This window comes from Helianthus annuus, chromosome 14 (assembly GCF_002127325.2).
Source record: "Helianthus annuus cultivar XRQ/B chromosome 14, HanXRQr2.0-SUNRISE, whole genome shotgun sequence".
Classification (NCBI taxonomy): Eukaryota; Viridiplantae; Streptophyta; class Magnoliopsida; order Asterales; family Asteraceae; genus Helianthus; species Helianthus annuus.
This window is the reverse complement of record NC_035446.2, coordinates 154607560-154626558: the sequence shown is the minus strand read 5'-3', so window position 1 is coordinate 154626558 and position 18999 is coordinate 154607560. Positions and strand designations below refer to the sequence as shown.

The 18999-nt window shown below is 33.5% G+C and overlaps 1 protein-coding gene across 1 annotated transcript; it reads left to right on the top strand.

Annotated features, from left to right (window-relative positions):
- Positions 1-13704: 13704 nt before the first annotated feature.
- Positions 13705-16228, top strand: LOC110904460 (heavy metal-associated isoprenylated plant protein 3). The gene is made up of 5 exons (XM_022150305.2): positions 13705-13816; positions 13913-14069; positions 14314-14525; positions 14616-14706; positions 15495-16228. Exons 1-5 carry the CDS (start codon positions 13808-13810, stop codon positions 16016-16018), a joined length of 993 nt encoding a protein of 330 aa, XP_022005997.1. The 5' UTR covers positions 13705-13807; the 3' UTR covers positions 16019-16228.
- The last annotated feature ends 2771 nt before the right edge of the window (positions 16229-18999 follow it).

Below are 18999 nucleotides of genomic sequence, written 5' to 3'. Positions count from 1 at the left end.
AATTTGCACAATCCACCTATCACAGTACTCACCTACACTCAATTTGCACAGCTAGAAGCAATCATCGATCTTATTTACCCCAAATTACCGTTTTTGGGTTAACCGAACCCTAATTTAAGTTTTTCCGGTCAAAATCGCCAGACGAAACTTCATCGTTTTGTTTTAATCTTATCCGCAAATCGGTACCCTAGGATTTGTTGTTCGATTTTGATTATATCCAATGGCGTTGTCGGACGGTGGAGGGCTTCCACGGCACGGCCACACTCCGCCGGAAGGCCCGCTAGAATATTGTCTGGGCTTATTTGATGTACCGCGGAATCGTTGATTAAAACGCTGCCGTTTGTGGTGCAGTTTAGCTGGATTTCGCAGCCGGAGGAGAAGCCGATTGGGTATGGGATGTCGTTGAGTATGCTGCCGGAACATGTCTGGTACAGTAGGGTTTAGAGAGAGAGCAAAAGTTGCAGATTTGTTTTGATTTGTTTTGAGAGAGATCATAAGGAGAGAGAGAGAGATGTATAAATTAGTTTTTTTTTTATTTTTTAATTATATGGTTAATTTGGTCATTTAACAAAACTTAACAATAGAAATCTAACTGGGTTAGAAATTTGGACTCAAATGGTTAAAGAAAATGCTTATAGAGACTCAGGTCATTAAACTTTTTGTTTTTTGACTCAACTAGTTAAAACCAATAAAACACAAGGACTCGAAAAGTAATTTACTCAAGGTTTAATTTCATTGTAAGGTGTGGGGAGTTTATAGATAATATATATTCAAGTATGAAATCTAGTTTTAATTTCATTGTAAATATATAATTTAGTTTTAAATAAAAGGTTTAATATATAAAATAACTTAATTAATCTTTCAGACAAAGAAAATTAATTGTGATATGAAAAACATACGTACTTGAATCATAACCAAATATTGATTTGGTGATCTGAAAACAAATATTGTCATATCCCAGTTTCTCGAGGCGCGATTTTTTGTCGGGTTTCCTAATGGTCACTTAAAGAAGATACTATACTAACATATACATAAGACTATACGTTACATTAAAAAGAATTCTTATATGTGATCAATGCTTTGCATTTCACACACCGTCACACTGATCATACATACATGTGTAACTCTATATAATATACATATATGTACACATATAATTAACACAAACGGTGCTAAAAGTAACAATGAAAACAAATAACAAATTATTAGAAAATAACTATATTTATGGAATAAATGGCCTAGCGGCATCAACGTACGTTGATAAGGTTGTGTTTTCCTTAAGGTGTAGACTAAAAAATATAATTCAAACCAATGACATTCTGGTGCATTGACAGCCTTATGACCTTCCAATGTAGAGGTCATTAATTCGAGTCTCGCATGGAGCAAAACTTGCTCTGGTTTGAGTCAAGAGTTTTAACTTACCTCAGTGGGCCTTCGGGCAATGGGTTTTTTTCTGGAATGGTAGCGGGCCGGGTAACCAGGTGATCAGGCTTTGATTGGTCGTTGGTCGAGTCTCGCAAGCGTGGGTGATCTTTTGCCATTGAGTTTACATAGGTGAGCGGGCTTTCATTGATCGTTCAAAAAAAGGAATATAGTTCAAGGGTATACGAGTTTGTCGTTAAGAGGAACAATTAAATAAAAATAAATTGTGGTGGGAAGTTTGCCAAAGCAGCTACCTGCGAATTGCTACTAAAATCCCAATAACAATTGTGGTTGTTAATGATGAAATGAAAGCATGAAAATATAGTGAAAGGACCCTAAAGAATATAGAAAAAACACGTGTACACGTCAACTTTCATTTAATTTTGGTATGAGCAACTTCAAAATGAACCGTACCAAATTATGTACGATTAAGCCAAATCGATGATTTATTTTTCAAGGTAATCTTTTTCAAAAATAATTTGAAGACATTTTGAAAGGACCACTTCGTTTTTTTCTGATTTAACAAAGTTAGAGGTTGGTCCTTAGCGTAGTAGCTATTCTAAAATTTCTAACATCTATTAATGTGTATATCTGTGGAGGTGTAGCTTCCCTTAATTATCTAACGTTTTAAAAGTGTATATCTAAGGGGGTGTAGGTTCCCTTAATTATCCAACGTTTGGAAAATTTGAACCAACCTAACAATTGGTTTGGGAATTGTCCATCTTGTCGGTTTTGGTTCGTATGCCATGTAAGGGTTGTTAGGCCACCTGGTGTGGTGGCGTGGAGAGTGGGGGCAAGCCCCTCCACGCCCCATACACCACCCTCCAACATTTCATCCGGTGTTGTCCTTTGGGGGTTTGGAAATTCCACGGGTGATGGGGCATGTACTTCCTTGACTTTGGTTGACTTTTTGTGAGCTTAACTAACGAGAAATGACAATTAGTGTGATGAAAACGCCTCTTGCCTTTGTCTACCACTCTGTTGTTTTGAAGTTTTGAATGACAAAACTCTCTTTACTTATGTGACAGACACGTGGAGGAAAACGCCTGTTGTCCTTACCCACAACACCAAGTAGCCGTAAGATTATACGAAGTGGTGGGCAAAGGCAAAGTGGCAAAGCCCAACCACGCCCAACCACGTAGGTACCATGTAGACTTTGAGGACTCTGCCCTTCAAATCACAAAAAAAAAAACCATGGGGTGATGGGTAAAAGCAAAAGGGCATGTTCTTTTTTTTATTTATTTAAGTCATTTTTTATTCTTATTCTTTTTTGTAAATTATAAAACAATTAAATAAAAATATATTTATATTAATTAAAAAATAACATTGTATAAAATTAAAAGAATACAAGAAAGCATAATTAAAATAAATTAGTAACTAACATTATATTTTTCCCTAATTAGTCTTATTTTTTCATATTATTGTACATTTGTCTTTCGGGTCCGATAATATGATCAATGTTCATAGCTAGAAAATTCAAATCTTCTCGTTTTTCTTTCGTCATTTTCATTTATTTATTTTTCCTTGAAATTGCGTGTAACACCCCGTGTTTTCGAATGCCAAAGTCAAAGTCCAAGTCAACTCTGACTTTCTTTGTCTGTAGATAGTCGATTTCATAGTTTAGTTGTATTATGTGGAGTAAGTGTTGTAATCAGCAAGAATCGAAGTAATCGAATGTGTTTTAATGCGAACTGATCTACGACTGTGAATGATAGGAAGTAACAATGCGATAAAGTTAACCTAATCAGCAATCAAACCGATCTAACAATCGATCGGACTCGAGACTCGAATTATGCGAATTGTGGTATTGTTATACGTGTGTGTGTGCCTTATGTGTTACTTGTGCGTGTTTACTTTATGTTTGGTGTGGTATTCAAACAAATCAATCGAAAATCGAATCGAAACTCGAAAAGCAATCGAACTCAATCGAAACCGACATCGAAACGTGACTTATAGGAGATTGTATGTTAGATATAGTAGTTGGGACTAAAATTAATTTGACAAGGAACTCTATCGAATCCGTATCATCGTCCATCGAAATCGAAACGTCGAAAATCGTCGCAAAATGCTCGAAGTGCGTGGCGGATCGAACAGGAAGCATCCTGATCGAGCAGGCCAGCCAATCGGCTAGCACCTTGCCAACCGATCAAGCAGCCCACTCGATCGGAGCTCCCAGCCGATCGGCTGCCACTTTCCTCTTTTGGAAGCCTATAAATAGGGTTGTCATTGTCATACTTTCCATTTTTGGAAAGCTCTGACCGAACCAGCTATCTTCTTCACCTTTTCTCAGATTTCTCCCAATCCCGGTAAGTTTTCACTCTAATTCTTGTACGTTTTTTTATCATTACCTGATTCTACACCTTTCTATCTTTCAAAACTTGGATTCTAACCGTGAAATCACCAAGATCTAGGTGTTCTTGGGTGATGTCATCATGGTGTTCTTGAAGAACGCCAAACTTTGGCATCATTCAACCATGAATGGCTTAGATCTAACCGATTTCCACATAAACAAGTTAAGATCCATCATAGATCTAAACATTTTCATGGTGTAAGGGATTGAAAGAAGGATTTCCAACTTTCTTTCAACTCTTTTACACTCAATGCCTTCAATCAATAGAAACAGAGCTTGAACCGGCTAACTAATCCTTCAAATAGTTAAAAGGGTTCAAGATTCGGGTTTTATGAACAAGGTTCACCGATTTCGGGTTAAACTCTAAACCGACATTCCGAACCGTTCACTGACCGGACTTGGGTGATTCCTGTTCGAGCCAAGGGAACAGGTAGGAACGAAGGTTATCATAGTTCAACACGTTGTCAAGATACCTTGAAAGAATGACAAGTAAACAAACAGCCAAGTGTTAGACGAAAGGCCGACCAGGTCAGAAAGGCTGGCCGAACGGCTAGGCTGTTCGAACAGCCCAGCCGATCGGACATGCCAGCCGATCGACCAGGCCAGCCGATCGGCTAGCACATGGTCCCACACTTTCGAAATCTTATGAGGTATAGTATTGACGAAGTAGTGTTCGATCGAACATGTCACTCGATTGGTAAACATTACTGTTCGGATCATGAGATACTATGCTTCAACACTTAATCGTTTTCACAACTCGTTCGTAGTAGGGAATGCCAGCCGATCGAACAGACTGTTCGATCAAGTGACATTCAGTTGAGGACCACTTCTGAAATTCCTAGCCGATCGAGTGAGCTAGCCGATCGAGCGAACCGCTCGATCGATCGACTTGAAAGGTAGGAACACTTCAGTGTTCTCAAATGCTGCAACGAAAACTTCAAAAGTTCAAATCCTCAAACACAAACACACCAGAGGAAGAAACAATCCACTCGAATGGTCCAGCCGATCGAGCCAACCGGTCGATCGAACGAGACTGTCTAATCGGATATACCAGCCGATCGAACAGGCCGTCCGATCGAACCTGCTGTTCGATCGACCAGCCTATCCGATCCATTCCCACTTGTTTACTTTCCACGTTACTCATTGCTGTGTTATCGAACTATTCAGGCTAATCTTACTCTCAGCGCTCCCTTCAATCCATAATCAATCACTGTGAGTATACTCGAACCCTTTTTGCTTTAGCACTTTTGGGTGTTACATACGTTACTTATCAAAATCACAATCGAACACACTATTCAAACTATTTGAACGCTAACCGATTGCATGTATTACGTGATTAAAAGTATGCTTGTTATTATGTTTACACGTGGAAAGCTGTCTACCTGCCTTAGCAACGTAGTACTATAGTTTGGACTCAGCGCCCGTTCACCCGGGGGTTGTTAAGGACAATCTACTTGCATGATTTACGGTGGTGATCATGTATTGCGAACTGTCTCGGACAGTCAACCCGCAGTCACTGGTATTGATAGGTCCATGTCGATAATTTACATGCATCATTGCTATCTGTGTACGTGCTGGTTATACGTAAACTACTCGAACTCTATATGCTACTATCAAACTTGTATGCTCACCTTTACATTATATGTATTGACTTTATTTTAACGTATGTGACAGGTGCTTAAGTTGCTAGGATGCTTAGGTGCATGGTGGTGAAATCAAGGCTAGGGAGTCTAGAAACAATAAACATTTGTCTGTAATAATTAAATCTGAGTTGTCGGAACGGAATTACCTGTCTTGTTGATTTCTGTGATAACTTGTTATTTATTTGGGACACGGTATGGGACGTGTCATTTAAACTAAATTTATATAATAGTTGTTGTGGAAACTTCTGGACAATCTGTTTCGCTCAGTGCCGCGCCCCGATGATTCCGCCATCGGTTGGGGTGTGACATTGCGCACATATACTTCTTTTTTCATTGAGCTTTTCATGTTGAATATTGTTAAACGTACCAATATATTCCATTAACTCGGCTAAACTTTCAGTGTAATCCGCATTGGCACTTGATGATTTTGATGGCCTTCTTTTGGATTTATCTCTACCAAGTGGACGGTTCGCTTCAATTTTGACGTTATCGTCGCTTAAGCCGAGATCAATTTTGTTACAAGCACCGGAACAAGTAGATGAGCTTGTTACGCTTCTTTTTAAGTTCGAGCCGCGAGCGGTACTCTCACAGTCTCATCCATTTGCTGTGATGATGTGCCACCTGCCAACAATCGATAAATGGGAACAAGTGTTTTTCTTTATCTTTGTATTCACTAAAGGCTATCGCCAAGAAGTTGGCTTCATTTTCACCGCTTTTTGGCGCTATTTTTGGCTTTGTGAAAGTAATCGTTGAAGGTTGTGATCTTTTTATTCGATTCGCGCCTATTTGATGAGCGACTTTCATTAAACCGGTACATATCTTGGTTCAAGGCTTCGTGATATATATCACGAATTCGTTCCCAAAACTTGTTTTCTTATGAAGCATTCCCTTTTTATAAAAAAAGCGACGTATTAAAAATAGTTTATACAAAACAAAAACCATCAACAAAAATAAATTTTTCTTAATAAAACGAAAAAATGGAACCGATCAACAGGTCCTCAGATACGAAAATCCAAGATTTGGTTAAAAGCAATTTTTCCTCCGTTGTCCATTTTATAGCAACTCTACTTCCGCTTCTGAACGGTCTTGCAATGGATATATAAAATGTTTAGCTCTTTTCGTTTTCCGGTCAAACCAGCAAACCGTTTATTCGGTAGGATCAATTATCATTTTTATTTACGTGATATATTGTTTGGATGACCGATATTGAAATTCTGTTTATACTTGAGCTAATATTTGAACTTTAGTAATTAAAATATTTGAAGTTATCTTATATGTTTGTATTTTCTACATTTTTAAAGTTTTAAAATGTGTGTTAGGTGATCATCGAGATTTTGAAACTGGTCCAACTAATCTACTAGTAAAATGATACAACAATCGGATCAATCCAATTTTCAAAAAGTATATACGAAAAATCTAGATGATTCTTGATCACATTAAAGTTTAATCATAAAATTTCTTTTTTACCTACCATAAAGAATAATGTTACAATGAAAACACAAAAAAAATTAATGAAGTGTGTATTATAATTCAACATGCATATTGGATTTCATCGACCATAATAATGGCAATTCTATACACAAGGCATTCCATTTCCCTTAACTCGTTTTTACTTTATACATACATACCTATCTATACTATATAATTATATTAGACAATCTCTTATAGATAATTATATAATACTATATTATTTTTACATTAAATAATAGATTAATATAAATTAAACACATATGATATATAAATAACATATGTACACAATTTAAAAGATAAAACCAAAAATTTAATTATTATCACGAAAAAAGTTACCTAATTTAAAATGTAAAATATAAAATACACAAATTTTATATAACTTTATAAATTACCCGTTTATTAATTATATTACATGTATAAAAATTTAAAATATACACAAAATATTTACGTGTTCTTTAAAAGATAAAACCTAGATTAATACTTTTTTATTATAACCCTTTATATAATATACGTGTTGAATAAATCTAGGTTTTCGTTTATCTTATTTCTGATCAATATGTATACATTTACGGAGTTTTAATTAAAATGTTAAATTTATTGAGAATTCGTTAACAAATTTTGCAACAACAGAATAATCTATTTTTATCACGAAAACCAAACTTTGTATTAATATATTAAATATTTTTATTTTCACTATACTAAATTACATTTACTCGACCCATGTAATACATGAGGTTTTTTATAATATAATTTTTTATTATTTGATATATAAAATTAGATTTATTCAATTCAAACAATACACGGGGGTTTTTTTAAGGATATATATTTTTTATTATTTAGTACAAAAAATTACATTTATTCAAACCGTGTAATGCGCATATTTTTAAAGATGTAATTTTTTTATTATTTGGTATATAAAATTACATTTATTCAACCCGTATAAAAAATAAGGTTTTTTAAAGATGTACTATTTTATTATTTGGTAAACAATATTACATTTATTCAACTCGTGTAATTTACGTGGTTTTAAAGATATAACATTTTTATTTGGTATATAAAATTACATTTATTCGATTCTTATATATATAATTTTTTATTATTTAATATATAAAATTATATTTATTCGATCTGTACAATAAATGAGATTTTTAAGATATATTATTTTATTATTTAATATATAAAATTTATTCATTCAACCCCGTGTAATACACGGGGTTATAACCTAGTATATGTATATATTATTCGTTCAATGCCTAGTCAATTTCAAGTAAATAAACATAGGAAAAATACATGAAATTTGTATTATTTGCTTTAAGAGTGATATACTTTATTCTCTTTTCTCTCCTATTAAACATGTCAATACAAGTGTATTGTGTGTTTCTCACGATTGGTTATATAAATCCGCTTCTATATAAAACACGCATGTCAATATATACTATTTCCTACATATACAAAAGTAAGTTAGGGGAATAGTTGTGTGGCACTAGCTGCGTGACACTTCCCTATTTGATCAACCATTTTATTATTTTATATTCGTTTTAAAATTACGATTTCGTCCTTAATTTAAAATAAAATTACGTTTTTGCCCCAGCTCAAAATAAAATTATCTTTTTGTCCCTCGCTCAAAATTACGATTTTGCCCTCCTTTCAAAATTATGATTTTATCCCTAGATTACAATTACAATTTTTTGCCCCAGTTCAAAATAAATTTTTGCTTTTGCCCCAAACTACTAGCTGCGTGACACTTCCCTATTCGATCAACCATTTTATTATTTTATATTCGTTTTAAAATTACGGTTTCGTCCTTAATTTAAAATAAAATTACGTTTTTGCCCCCAGCTCAAAATAAAATTATCTTTTTGTTCCTCGCTCAAAATTACGATTTTGCCCTCCTTTCAAAATTATGATTTTATCCCTAGATTACAATTACATTTTTTGCCCCAGTTCAAAATAAATTTTTGCTTTTGCCCCAAACTAAAAATGACGACTTTGCATTTTCGCCCCGTTCAAAAATTATGATTTCGTCTTCAGTTTAAAATTATGTTTTTGCCCGGTTCAAAATAAAAGTATGTTTTTGCCCCCTATTCAAAATTATGATTTTGCACTCAGTTCAAAATTTTGATTTTGTCCCAGCTCAAGTTAAAAATATAGTTTTGTCCCCAGCTTAAAATTACGCTTTTGTCCTTAGTGCAAAGTTATATTACGATTTTGTCTCCGATTCAAATTTATAGTGTTGCCATCACTTTAACTTTTGCCAAATTACGATTTTACCCAAGTCAACAAATACAACTTTGCCCTTAGTTCAAATTACAGTATTGCCAGGGCCGGCTCAACCATTTTGGTGGCCTAAGGCGAAGTAAAATCTTGTGGCCTTTTTCCCAAAAAAATGTATGTAATTGAAAGTTAAACTTGAAGGGCCCAAATGTAATTATTTGAAATATTGTGTTAAAATTTAAAAACAAGAAAAAAAATGCTGAACCAGGGAGTTGAACCCGGGTCTCAACAACATCCATACATACACAAAACCACTACACTACCAACCATCAATCTATTGATAACCACACCCTAAATCTTTTATAAATGGACTGTAGTTTAATCAATTGTGGAGGCCCTATAGTTTTGGTGGCCCAAGGCCCAAGGCTCATTTGGCTTACCCTTGGGCCGGCCCTGAGTATTGCTATCGTTTTAGTTTTTTTAGCAAAACTATAAAAGTGTTTTTATGTCAAAGAGCTACCTAACACTCGCTCATTAATCCTTACAAACTATAGTTTTGCCCTGAGCTCAGAACTACAGTCTTGTCATCGTTTTAGTTTTTTTTTTTCCTAACAAAACTATAATAGTGTTTTTTTAATTGATTGAGAATTATTCGGCTATCGCCCCGCAACGCGGACGGGCACATCAACTAGTATAGGTATATGGAATGAAAACATGAGGGCATTTGTAAGACAAACAAAACTCATGCTGTGACGTTTTATTTTGACATTCGTTTATAAATAATAATCTCATATAACGCACTGAAAACATTATTTCGTTTTATTTTCACTTATGTGTACAATTGTTCTACAGATCAATCAAATTGAAAAGTTAACACCGTATAACAAGATAACAAGTAGTATAGACTAAAGCTAAATACATTAAAATATTATAAAAAAATAGAGTAAAGTGTAATTTGCATCCGTGTGGCATGATGGTGGAATCAATATAAAACCCCTAAACTTATTTTTCACTGCATGAGTCCTTGTGGTTTTAAATTTATACCATAAACCAGAAAAAAAAAATTTTAAAATCTAACACTGTAAGTTCCTGCCGTCAATTATCCATTAACTTAGCGTATGATGAAATTACTCTAGAAACCCTCAATCCCCTCTTCCCTCTTTCTCTTTCTCTAGACAACCACCACCACCACCATCACCTATCTATTATTAATTAAAACCTCTCTATTATTAATCTAATCTAGATTTCCTTTGCATCTTTTTTCTTACCAATGGCGAAGCTTGAGATTTCCGACCGGGGGTCGAAAACGTATATACCCTAAAATTTCTATAAAACCAGGGGGTCGAAAACATATATACCCAAAAATTTCTATGCGAAAACTACATACTATCCATTACTGAGCGAAAAGTTCGGAGGATTGGCCGGCCCCTCCCGCCCACTAGAAGCCGCGCCCCTGTTCCTTACAATTCCTCCATTTTCACACACCTTAAAAGGTTAATTGTTTGCACACAACGGATAATCTCTGTCACAAAATGCTAGGGTTTTCAACTTCAAACTTGATCCCTAATCCTTCATCCAACTTCAAATCCAAATCAACAACAATCAATCTTCATCTTATCTTCGAATTCTTGTGTAAACATGCCTTAGAGACACTCACAGAACAATAATAATGTCGTGAACTTGTGATCGTCTTAGAGACACTCACAGAACAATAATAATGTCGTGAACTTGTGATCGTCCTACTTTAGAGTTCGAAAGGACAATTGAAGCTTTTTCGTTTTGACATTCTCATTTTTGTAAAGATATAAATTTTATTCAAAACCGAGTTTTGAATAGTGATGTATAAATGATTGAAGTATAAATGTAAACAAGTATTATGATATTAAGTATTATGAAATTCCGAATTTAATACTGCGATGCGCTTTTTTTATCTACGATTCGATAAAAGTCTCATTTAAACATTTATATACTATTAATTTGAAACATTTGTTTGCATGTTTAGTTGCAAGTTGTGCTTAAATGTTTGTACATTAATCAAATATTGGTTGTAAGTTGTGCATAAGTGGTTGTATCTTAATAATATATGCATGTTTAGTTGTAAGTTCTGCTAAAATGTTTGTACCTTAATCAAATATTGGTTGTAAGTTGTGTTTAAATGGTTGTACCTTAATCAAATAATGGTTTCATTACCTTACCAAATTCAATCTGTTTTTTATGCATGCACGGTTGTAAATTGTGCTTAAATGGTTGTACCCTAATCAAATAATGGTTTCATTATCTTACCATATTCAATCGGTTTGATCCATTCAAAGTTGTGTTGTTTTATTTGTAAATTATTATTATTATTTATAATAATCTAATTAATTTAGTCAAAATCTTGTATAAATATAATTTGCAACATATTGATACAATGGTTGTTGTAATGTTTGCATTATGGTTTGTATAGTGGTAATGATATATATTATATATAAATTACGATGAACCTGTCAAACGGGAAAAAATAGACGCGGGTTCATCGTAACGCGCAAGTCCTAGATCAACTTAGTTATTTTATTATATGTTTTACGTTTCCGTTTAATTTTTTCGCATTAACACCGCAACTTCAGTGTCGGTGGTCACTGGCAGTAATGTGGCATTAGTGCTTGCCCCCGCCGCAACGCGGGGGTTGCTTAATACTAGTTTGAAATATATATGATCTTTTTTTTTTCATTACAATGAGGAACCAAAACGATAGTGTATGAACAACATCGAAACTGGTAACGTATTCGCTTTATGGTTTTCTCGACGTAACAGTTCACTATTCGTTGAATACGAAGTTGTAGTTGCAATTGAGTGTTTTTTGTTACCGTAATAAGCTATAATGAGTGTTTGTACGGTACTGGTACCATGACGAACAAAAGTGATATGACGATACCGGTCGAACAACATTGTTACCAGTATTCGGTTTATAGTTTTCTACAATATAAAACATATATCTTTCCATTGGTATATCGAGTGTTAGTATCATAGTAAGCCGAACCGATGATGACTGAAAATTCGATGCGAAAGGCAGGTAATCTCACTAATATACTGTATACGTAACTATGATCATATGTTTAATCTAACTATGATCATATGTTTAAATAATTAAGTAAACCGATGATGACCGAAAATCCAATGCGAAAGGCAGGTAATCCCATAAATATACTGTATACATAACTATGATCATATGTTTAATCCAACTATGATCATATGTTTATTAAGTAAACTAGTATTTAGGACCTGTGCTTTGTGTTGGGACCAAAAAATCAAACAAAAGGTAGACGTAAAAACGTTGAAACACGTACTCGCGTTGCGGCGTGTTAGCTATCAAAAAATTGACCGAAACATAAAACGCACAAAAGAATAACTAATTTGACATAGGACCTACGCGTTGCAACATCAAAAGTATAGCTGACAAAAGTTGAAAGTTAAATAATATCATTAGAGTTAAAAATAAAAAAAAAAAGAATTTATGATAAATTTATAAACTTGAAAAGTATGAAATAAATTTATAAAGTATACGAGGTATGTAAAAAAAAAAAGTCAAAGGAACAAAGTAAAACCAAAATGAATAGTAAAAATATGCCAGAGATAAAAATTGATAAATTATAGATAGGTATTAAATTTAAACATTGTAATGTAATGTAATTTTATAGCATCGTAAAAAAAAATCTAAGATTAATACATGTTGCGGATATTATTTTTGGATGCTTCTGGAATGTTATCTTTTAATTAATGCATCCCACGTTCCCAATTTCTTTCCAACCAGTATCAAGCCCCCGGTAGAAAAACGGTATCCAAATCTACGGCGCAGTAGCTTGAGCCCAAAAAGTCATCCAAATCCCCAACTGGGCTCAATACGGGTCAAGTCGCCTGACCTTTTTTAACTGCTAACAGTAACACACACCTCAGTAAAACAGTAAAATCTATTTATAAAAATAGTTAAATGTCATTTTAGTCCCTGTGGTTTAGGTTATTTTGTCAATTTAGTCTAAAGGTTTCATTTTTTACATGTGGGTTCAAAAAGGTTTCACCATTGCCATTTTAGTCCACTGTGTTAACTTTATCCATTTTTTCTATTAACGAGAATGACAATTCGGTCATTTATATGTAATTCTGATACTAGAAGAGCAATTCGACCATATAAAATGACCAAATTACCCTTCTCGTTAACAGAAAAAATAGATAAATTTAAACTAGTGGAATAAAATGACGATACTAAAACTTTTTTATACCCACATATAAAAAATAAAAACTTTAAACCAAACTAGTAAATGACCAAAACTACATGGACTAAATTCACATTTAACCCTTATAAAAATGAAACTATAACCAGCAACAATTTTACAGGATAAACACATCACCAACCCAAATTTGACCTTTATGTGGAATTGAATAATATTTTACTTTTGAATTTTATAATATTTAGTCAAATGTATTATCCACACGCCCAATCCATCACATACAATGATACAAGCATACATACATGATACATTACATGCATACATACATACATACATACATACATACATACATACATATGTACATATCACATGGCCAAGGCCATCCATAATTTGTCATCTTATCGTGCTCTCTATAAATCCACACCTTTACCACCAATTTCACTCTTCAAACCAATTTAGAAATTTTCAATTCCAACCCTTGTTCATAAATTCCAAAAATACCAATGGGTGAGGTTAGCTTTCATCCTTCACCTCTAATTTTTCTTCTCTTTTTATCTTATTAAGCTGAATTTAATTTGATTTTATCTATCTGATATATTGTTTCACAGCAAAATGATGCGAAGAAAGAAGCCGGTGAGCAGAAACCGGCCGATGCCGGAGGTGAAAAAAAGTCCGACGGTGGTCCCACCACCGTCGTTCTAAAACTAGACTTGCATTGCGATGGATGTGCCAAAAAAATCAAAAAATCTGTCCGCCATTTCGAAGGTATAATAAATATAAAATCTAAAGCACATTTTTATGCAAAATATATATAATTGAGAAGATATAGTGTGTGTTCATGGTTTGTTTATTCCGTCAAGCAATGAACATGAAGAAGAATAATAAATAATTATTTCTATTTTTATTTTTATTCAGTCACCAAATAGGTGAATGCATTCGGCGTACGTTAGACTCTTAACTGCTGTTGATGTAACTAACTGCGGTAACTGAAAACTACCTGTTGTTGCAGGTGTGGAAAGTGTAAAAACGGATACCGCCGGCAACAAACTGACGGTAACTGGGAACGTGGATCCGACGCGCATCAAAGAGCGAGTTGAGTACAGGACCAGAAAGAAGACAGAGATCCTCTCTCCTCAGCCGAAAAAGGATGTAGAGAAAAAGGATACCCCGCCGGAGAAAACAGCCGACGATAAAAAATCCGATGACAATAAACCCAAAGAGGTACTGAAATTAATCAATGAAAATATTGGATTTAATGGGTTTAGTAGTTGTATTGAATTGCCTAATTTTTTTGAGTGGTGGTTGATATAGCCTCCTCAACCGACTATGGTGGTTCTGAAGATTCCTCTGCACTGTGATGGTTGCATTCACAAAATTAAGCGGCTCATTTCAAAGGTCGATGGTAAGCTAGTTCTCCTAACTAGTGGGATTCTCTCTCCCACAGAAAATGAATTCGGTTCGTTACGGTAGTAATATAGTGTCGGTATTAGGTATAATTAAGTTTGAAAGCATATCAATGAATGCTTTATAGATTGAAAACTATAAAAACAAATATTGATATCGGTTCTAATAATATTGATATTGGTTTGGTTTGGTTTGTTATGGTACTGTTACATTATCTGTAATCGCTATAGTTTATGATAACAAAAATACAATATTTGGAATATAGTTGCGTTTCAACAAAATTTATACAATTATTTCGAGAAAAAAACAATTATACATATTCAGCTTTTAAGAAAAATAAAAAATCTTTTAAGAAAAAAATATAACGAACACAAATTAATATAAAAATCAAATTAAATAAAAACTAAATGGGCAAAAGACGTTATATTTTAAAGTATAAAAAAGTGAAATTATAACTTACAAAATATTGTATTTTATAATAAAGTAGTTATTCATGGTCGATGAAAATTAATAAATATTTTTAAAAAAATCTCATATTTAAGATTTGATTAAATCTTGATTCTTGAGTTCAATACATTTTAATAAAATGACTTGAAACTGGTGTTGATCCATGCCATATATTATATTATACGGTCAAAACCATTTGATGGGTTTAATTAATAATCATGTTGAATAAGAACCAAATTCTTTAAAAAAATTGGATGACGTATTGAACTTATGATTATAAAATAAGGATTTCTTTAATTGGACGGCGATTAATTTAATATACATTGTTTTTAATAACAGGCGTACACTCTGTGATACCGGATTCAGGCAAGGATTTGGTAATGGTGGAAGGGACAATGAATGTGAAAGAACTCATACCACATTTAAAAGAAAAACTCAAGAGAAAGGTTGATATTGTCCCTCCTAAAACAGAAGACAAAGGTGGTGACACAAAGGATGACAAGAAAGAGAAAGAGAAAGGGGAGGGTGACGGAGACACGAAGGCGGCAGGGGGAGGTGGCGAAAACAAGAGCAAAGGCATTGAGGTGGTTAACAAACTCGAGTATCATGGACATAATCCTCACACGTACACGATGCAAATGTACAATCCGAGTTATTATAATCAAGATTATGGGGTTTCGACGCCATCTAGTTCTAACCATGGTTATGTATACCAAGGTTATAATCATGGGTACGCTATGGAATACTCAAACACGCCTCCATTGCCTCCGCCACCTATGTATGTCAACGACCCTCAAGCCATGTATCAACCGGAGACAGGGATGTTTAGTGATGAGAATCCGAATGCTTGTTCAGTTATGTAGATATTATAACTTTATATATGAATTGTAAAAAGCAAAAGATATATAGACGGAATGGTAAAAAATGAGATAGATTATATTGTAGTTATAGAACCGATTAAATTGCCGGTTTGAAGATTGGACGACCGGTGGTTTTATGTTAGGTTTGTTTTATTTTACTTTGTTTGTAATTGTAATTGTAATTGTAATTATAAAGTATGGTTAGATATCCAATTTTGTGACACATAATGTAACACAATAAATGAAAGTTTACTCATATTTATTAAATTCTATGGATGTCATGATGCCACACGCCTAACATACTTTAAGTTGTTGATTAGTGAGTTTTCTTTTATTTAATTGTGTTCCATACATGGCAATTGACTCTGAAAACTTACTAATATTAATATTAATATTAATATTAATATTAATATTCATATTTTAAATTTTAAAATGTTTGAATAGTAGTTGAATATGATTGATTCATGTATATATAGATAGCATTATCTTCAATCTCAAGACATAACTTTTTACAGTAGATTTACGTATGAATGATTGGATATTTTATGCAAATTTTAGTAGTGTTTTCTTTTGTTCTATGCAATGGGAGATATAAGCCATAAGAAATATCTCACCTCAGATATCATTGGTTTTTGGGCGCATTAGTTGCGCACGAGAGAAAAAACCTCATTGAAAGTTGCCACTTGAGTAACCAAAACAAATTCGTAAGCTTGTCGTGTGTAAAGTAGACAATATTAACAGCTATGGGAGTGAGAATGCGACACAATTGACACTATCTATCTATTATACTAAATGAATTCTCTTAGGCCACAAGGGCTATTCTTAGCCAATCATTTTGATGATGTGGACATGCTCTAAAGGCTGATAATTGAGAATGAGCGCCAATCTAATTTTCTTTATTCTCCTTCCTCTTCAATTCCTCTTCAATTCATATTCAATGCTCTCTTCTCCTTCTCACGTACGTTTCTTCACCCTGTCTCTCTCTTCAATCAAATAAATCTTTCCTTTTTCCTTATTGTTTCCCTTTTCATCGTACAGAAACCCTAGGTTTCTTCCTTTGCTTCTTCCTTTGCGGCTTTATTCTTGGTATAGTTAATTTCAAGGTTACAATCTTTCACAATTATTTTGTTTTCGTATTCAAATCTCCCAGTACCTCTCTGAAAGTTGAAGCACTGATGTCATCGCACCATCAAAGTTGTCGATTTTAAGGTCATCGCTCTCTCTGGCTCATGAAATCAAGGTATGTCAATTAGTGTAAGGTGTTTCCCCAATTTTTGTTCAATTATCTTTTTCTCCATCATTTTTTTTGTTCAAATTAGGGTTTTTTTTAAATGATTGGAATGCGATGGGGACAGAGGATTTTGGTAAATCTTGTGACTAGGAAAGTTCATACATGTTGTTCGATGAAATGCCTGAAGAACATTTTTAATATTTTACCATTGTGTTACACTGATATGGGTAGGTTTTTGATATTTACCATTGATGTGTTCGTTGATAACCGGTTTTACATTTGATCGGATATACTTTTGTTATGTGTTATTATTTTCTTTGACATGGAGTTTTGTTAATTTGACTAAATATATTATAACTTGAGCTTTATTAATGTACAATTAAAATTGGGGACCTGTGCAATATACATGTCTGAGCCAATCCTATTTTGATGTCACCCAACCCATTCATGTTTGCCACCTCCGGTTATTTTCTAGATTTTTTTTTATGTTTCAGTGCGTCTTATAATGGCTAATATTACAATTTATTGAATAATTTGTCCTCAGGCACATATATTGGATCTACAAAAGAAGCTATCATCGATGCAAGTCATTGAACAGCAGGTTTTAATTTACAAGACTTTTAACTTAAGTTATGTTTTTCATTCATTCAGTTTGTGTAGAATCATATTAGGGCATCAATTTCATGGAAATTCTATGAACATGTTGTAGCAATTCTACGTCTCGGTAAATAAATTCAATGCTTGATTTTGACTGAATTAAGTGTCTCATATTGTTGTTTTGTGGATTACTAATATGATTTTGATTATTTTTGGTAAACAATTAGTTCTACCTCTGGATTATGAAATGCCAGTTCTTAGTTGCCAGACTTTTGTCAGCTTCATACATATTCAGGTACTTTCGCTTTTAATGGATGGTAATAATTAGGATGATATTGTTGTACTTAACTTGATTAATTGTATGTTTAGGATATGTGGGACCGATTCTTGATATGATGGTTGTAGTGCTCGTGAATATTTTAGCAGGTGCTTCTTTAGCTAGAACAATTCTGTTGAAATTAGTTTAATGGGAATGCGAAGGGGCTAAGAGACTTCTGACTAGGAAAGTGCACATGTGGTGTTCGATGAAATGCCTAAAGAATTTTTTTTAGATTTACCATTGTGTTGCATTGGTATTGTGATTTATGAATGCGTTTAAATCGTCAAGTATTCCGAACTACTACGTGAAGGCATTTGTTAATGAGTAAAGTTGTTTCTCATAATTTTAATTTTTTATAATATTGCAATAGTTCTTTGGATAATGTGCTTTTTTGTGTAACCTTGTGATACTCAAATTAGATTAAGGCAAGATGAGCTCAGCAATAATCTATTCTAATCAGCAAGAGAATCTATGGAGTTAAGTAATAGCTTCTGGTGAAGGTTAGATTATAATAAAATAGTAGACTTTGGGACGAAAATATAGTATTTTCATTCATAATTCGAAATGCCTATACAGATTAGTTATATATGTATCTTAGATTTAAGGTTTGGGGTTACATACAAGATTTTATAAAGTAGCAAATAGAGTTTTCAACAGCTTTGTTTACTTGCATACGGATGAGATTTCATGTCTTCGAATAGTAATGTTGGTATACTCTGTTATGAGGCGTCGACTGCTAATGCTTGGTTGTTTGTGGCTGTGCACGATATAATAAGAAATAAAGTAAAGTTGTAGGTTTTTTTTTTTTTTTTTTTTTTTGAAGTGCCAAATTTTATA

What these genes read in the sequence shown, in the direction of transcription:
- LOC110904460 (XM_022150305.2), top strand. An exon ending in ATGACAATAAACCCAAAGAG is followed by an intron (nt 14,526 to 14,615) that starts GTACTGAAATTA and finishes TGGTTGATATAG; the next exon opens with CCTCCTCAACCGACTATGGT. An exon ending in GCTCATTTCAAAGGTCGATG is followed by an intron (nt 14,707 to 15,494) that starts GTAAGCTAGTTC and finishes TTTTAATAACAG; the next exon opens with GCGTACACTCTGTGATACCG.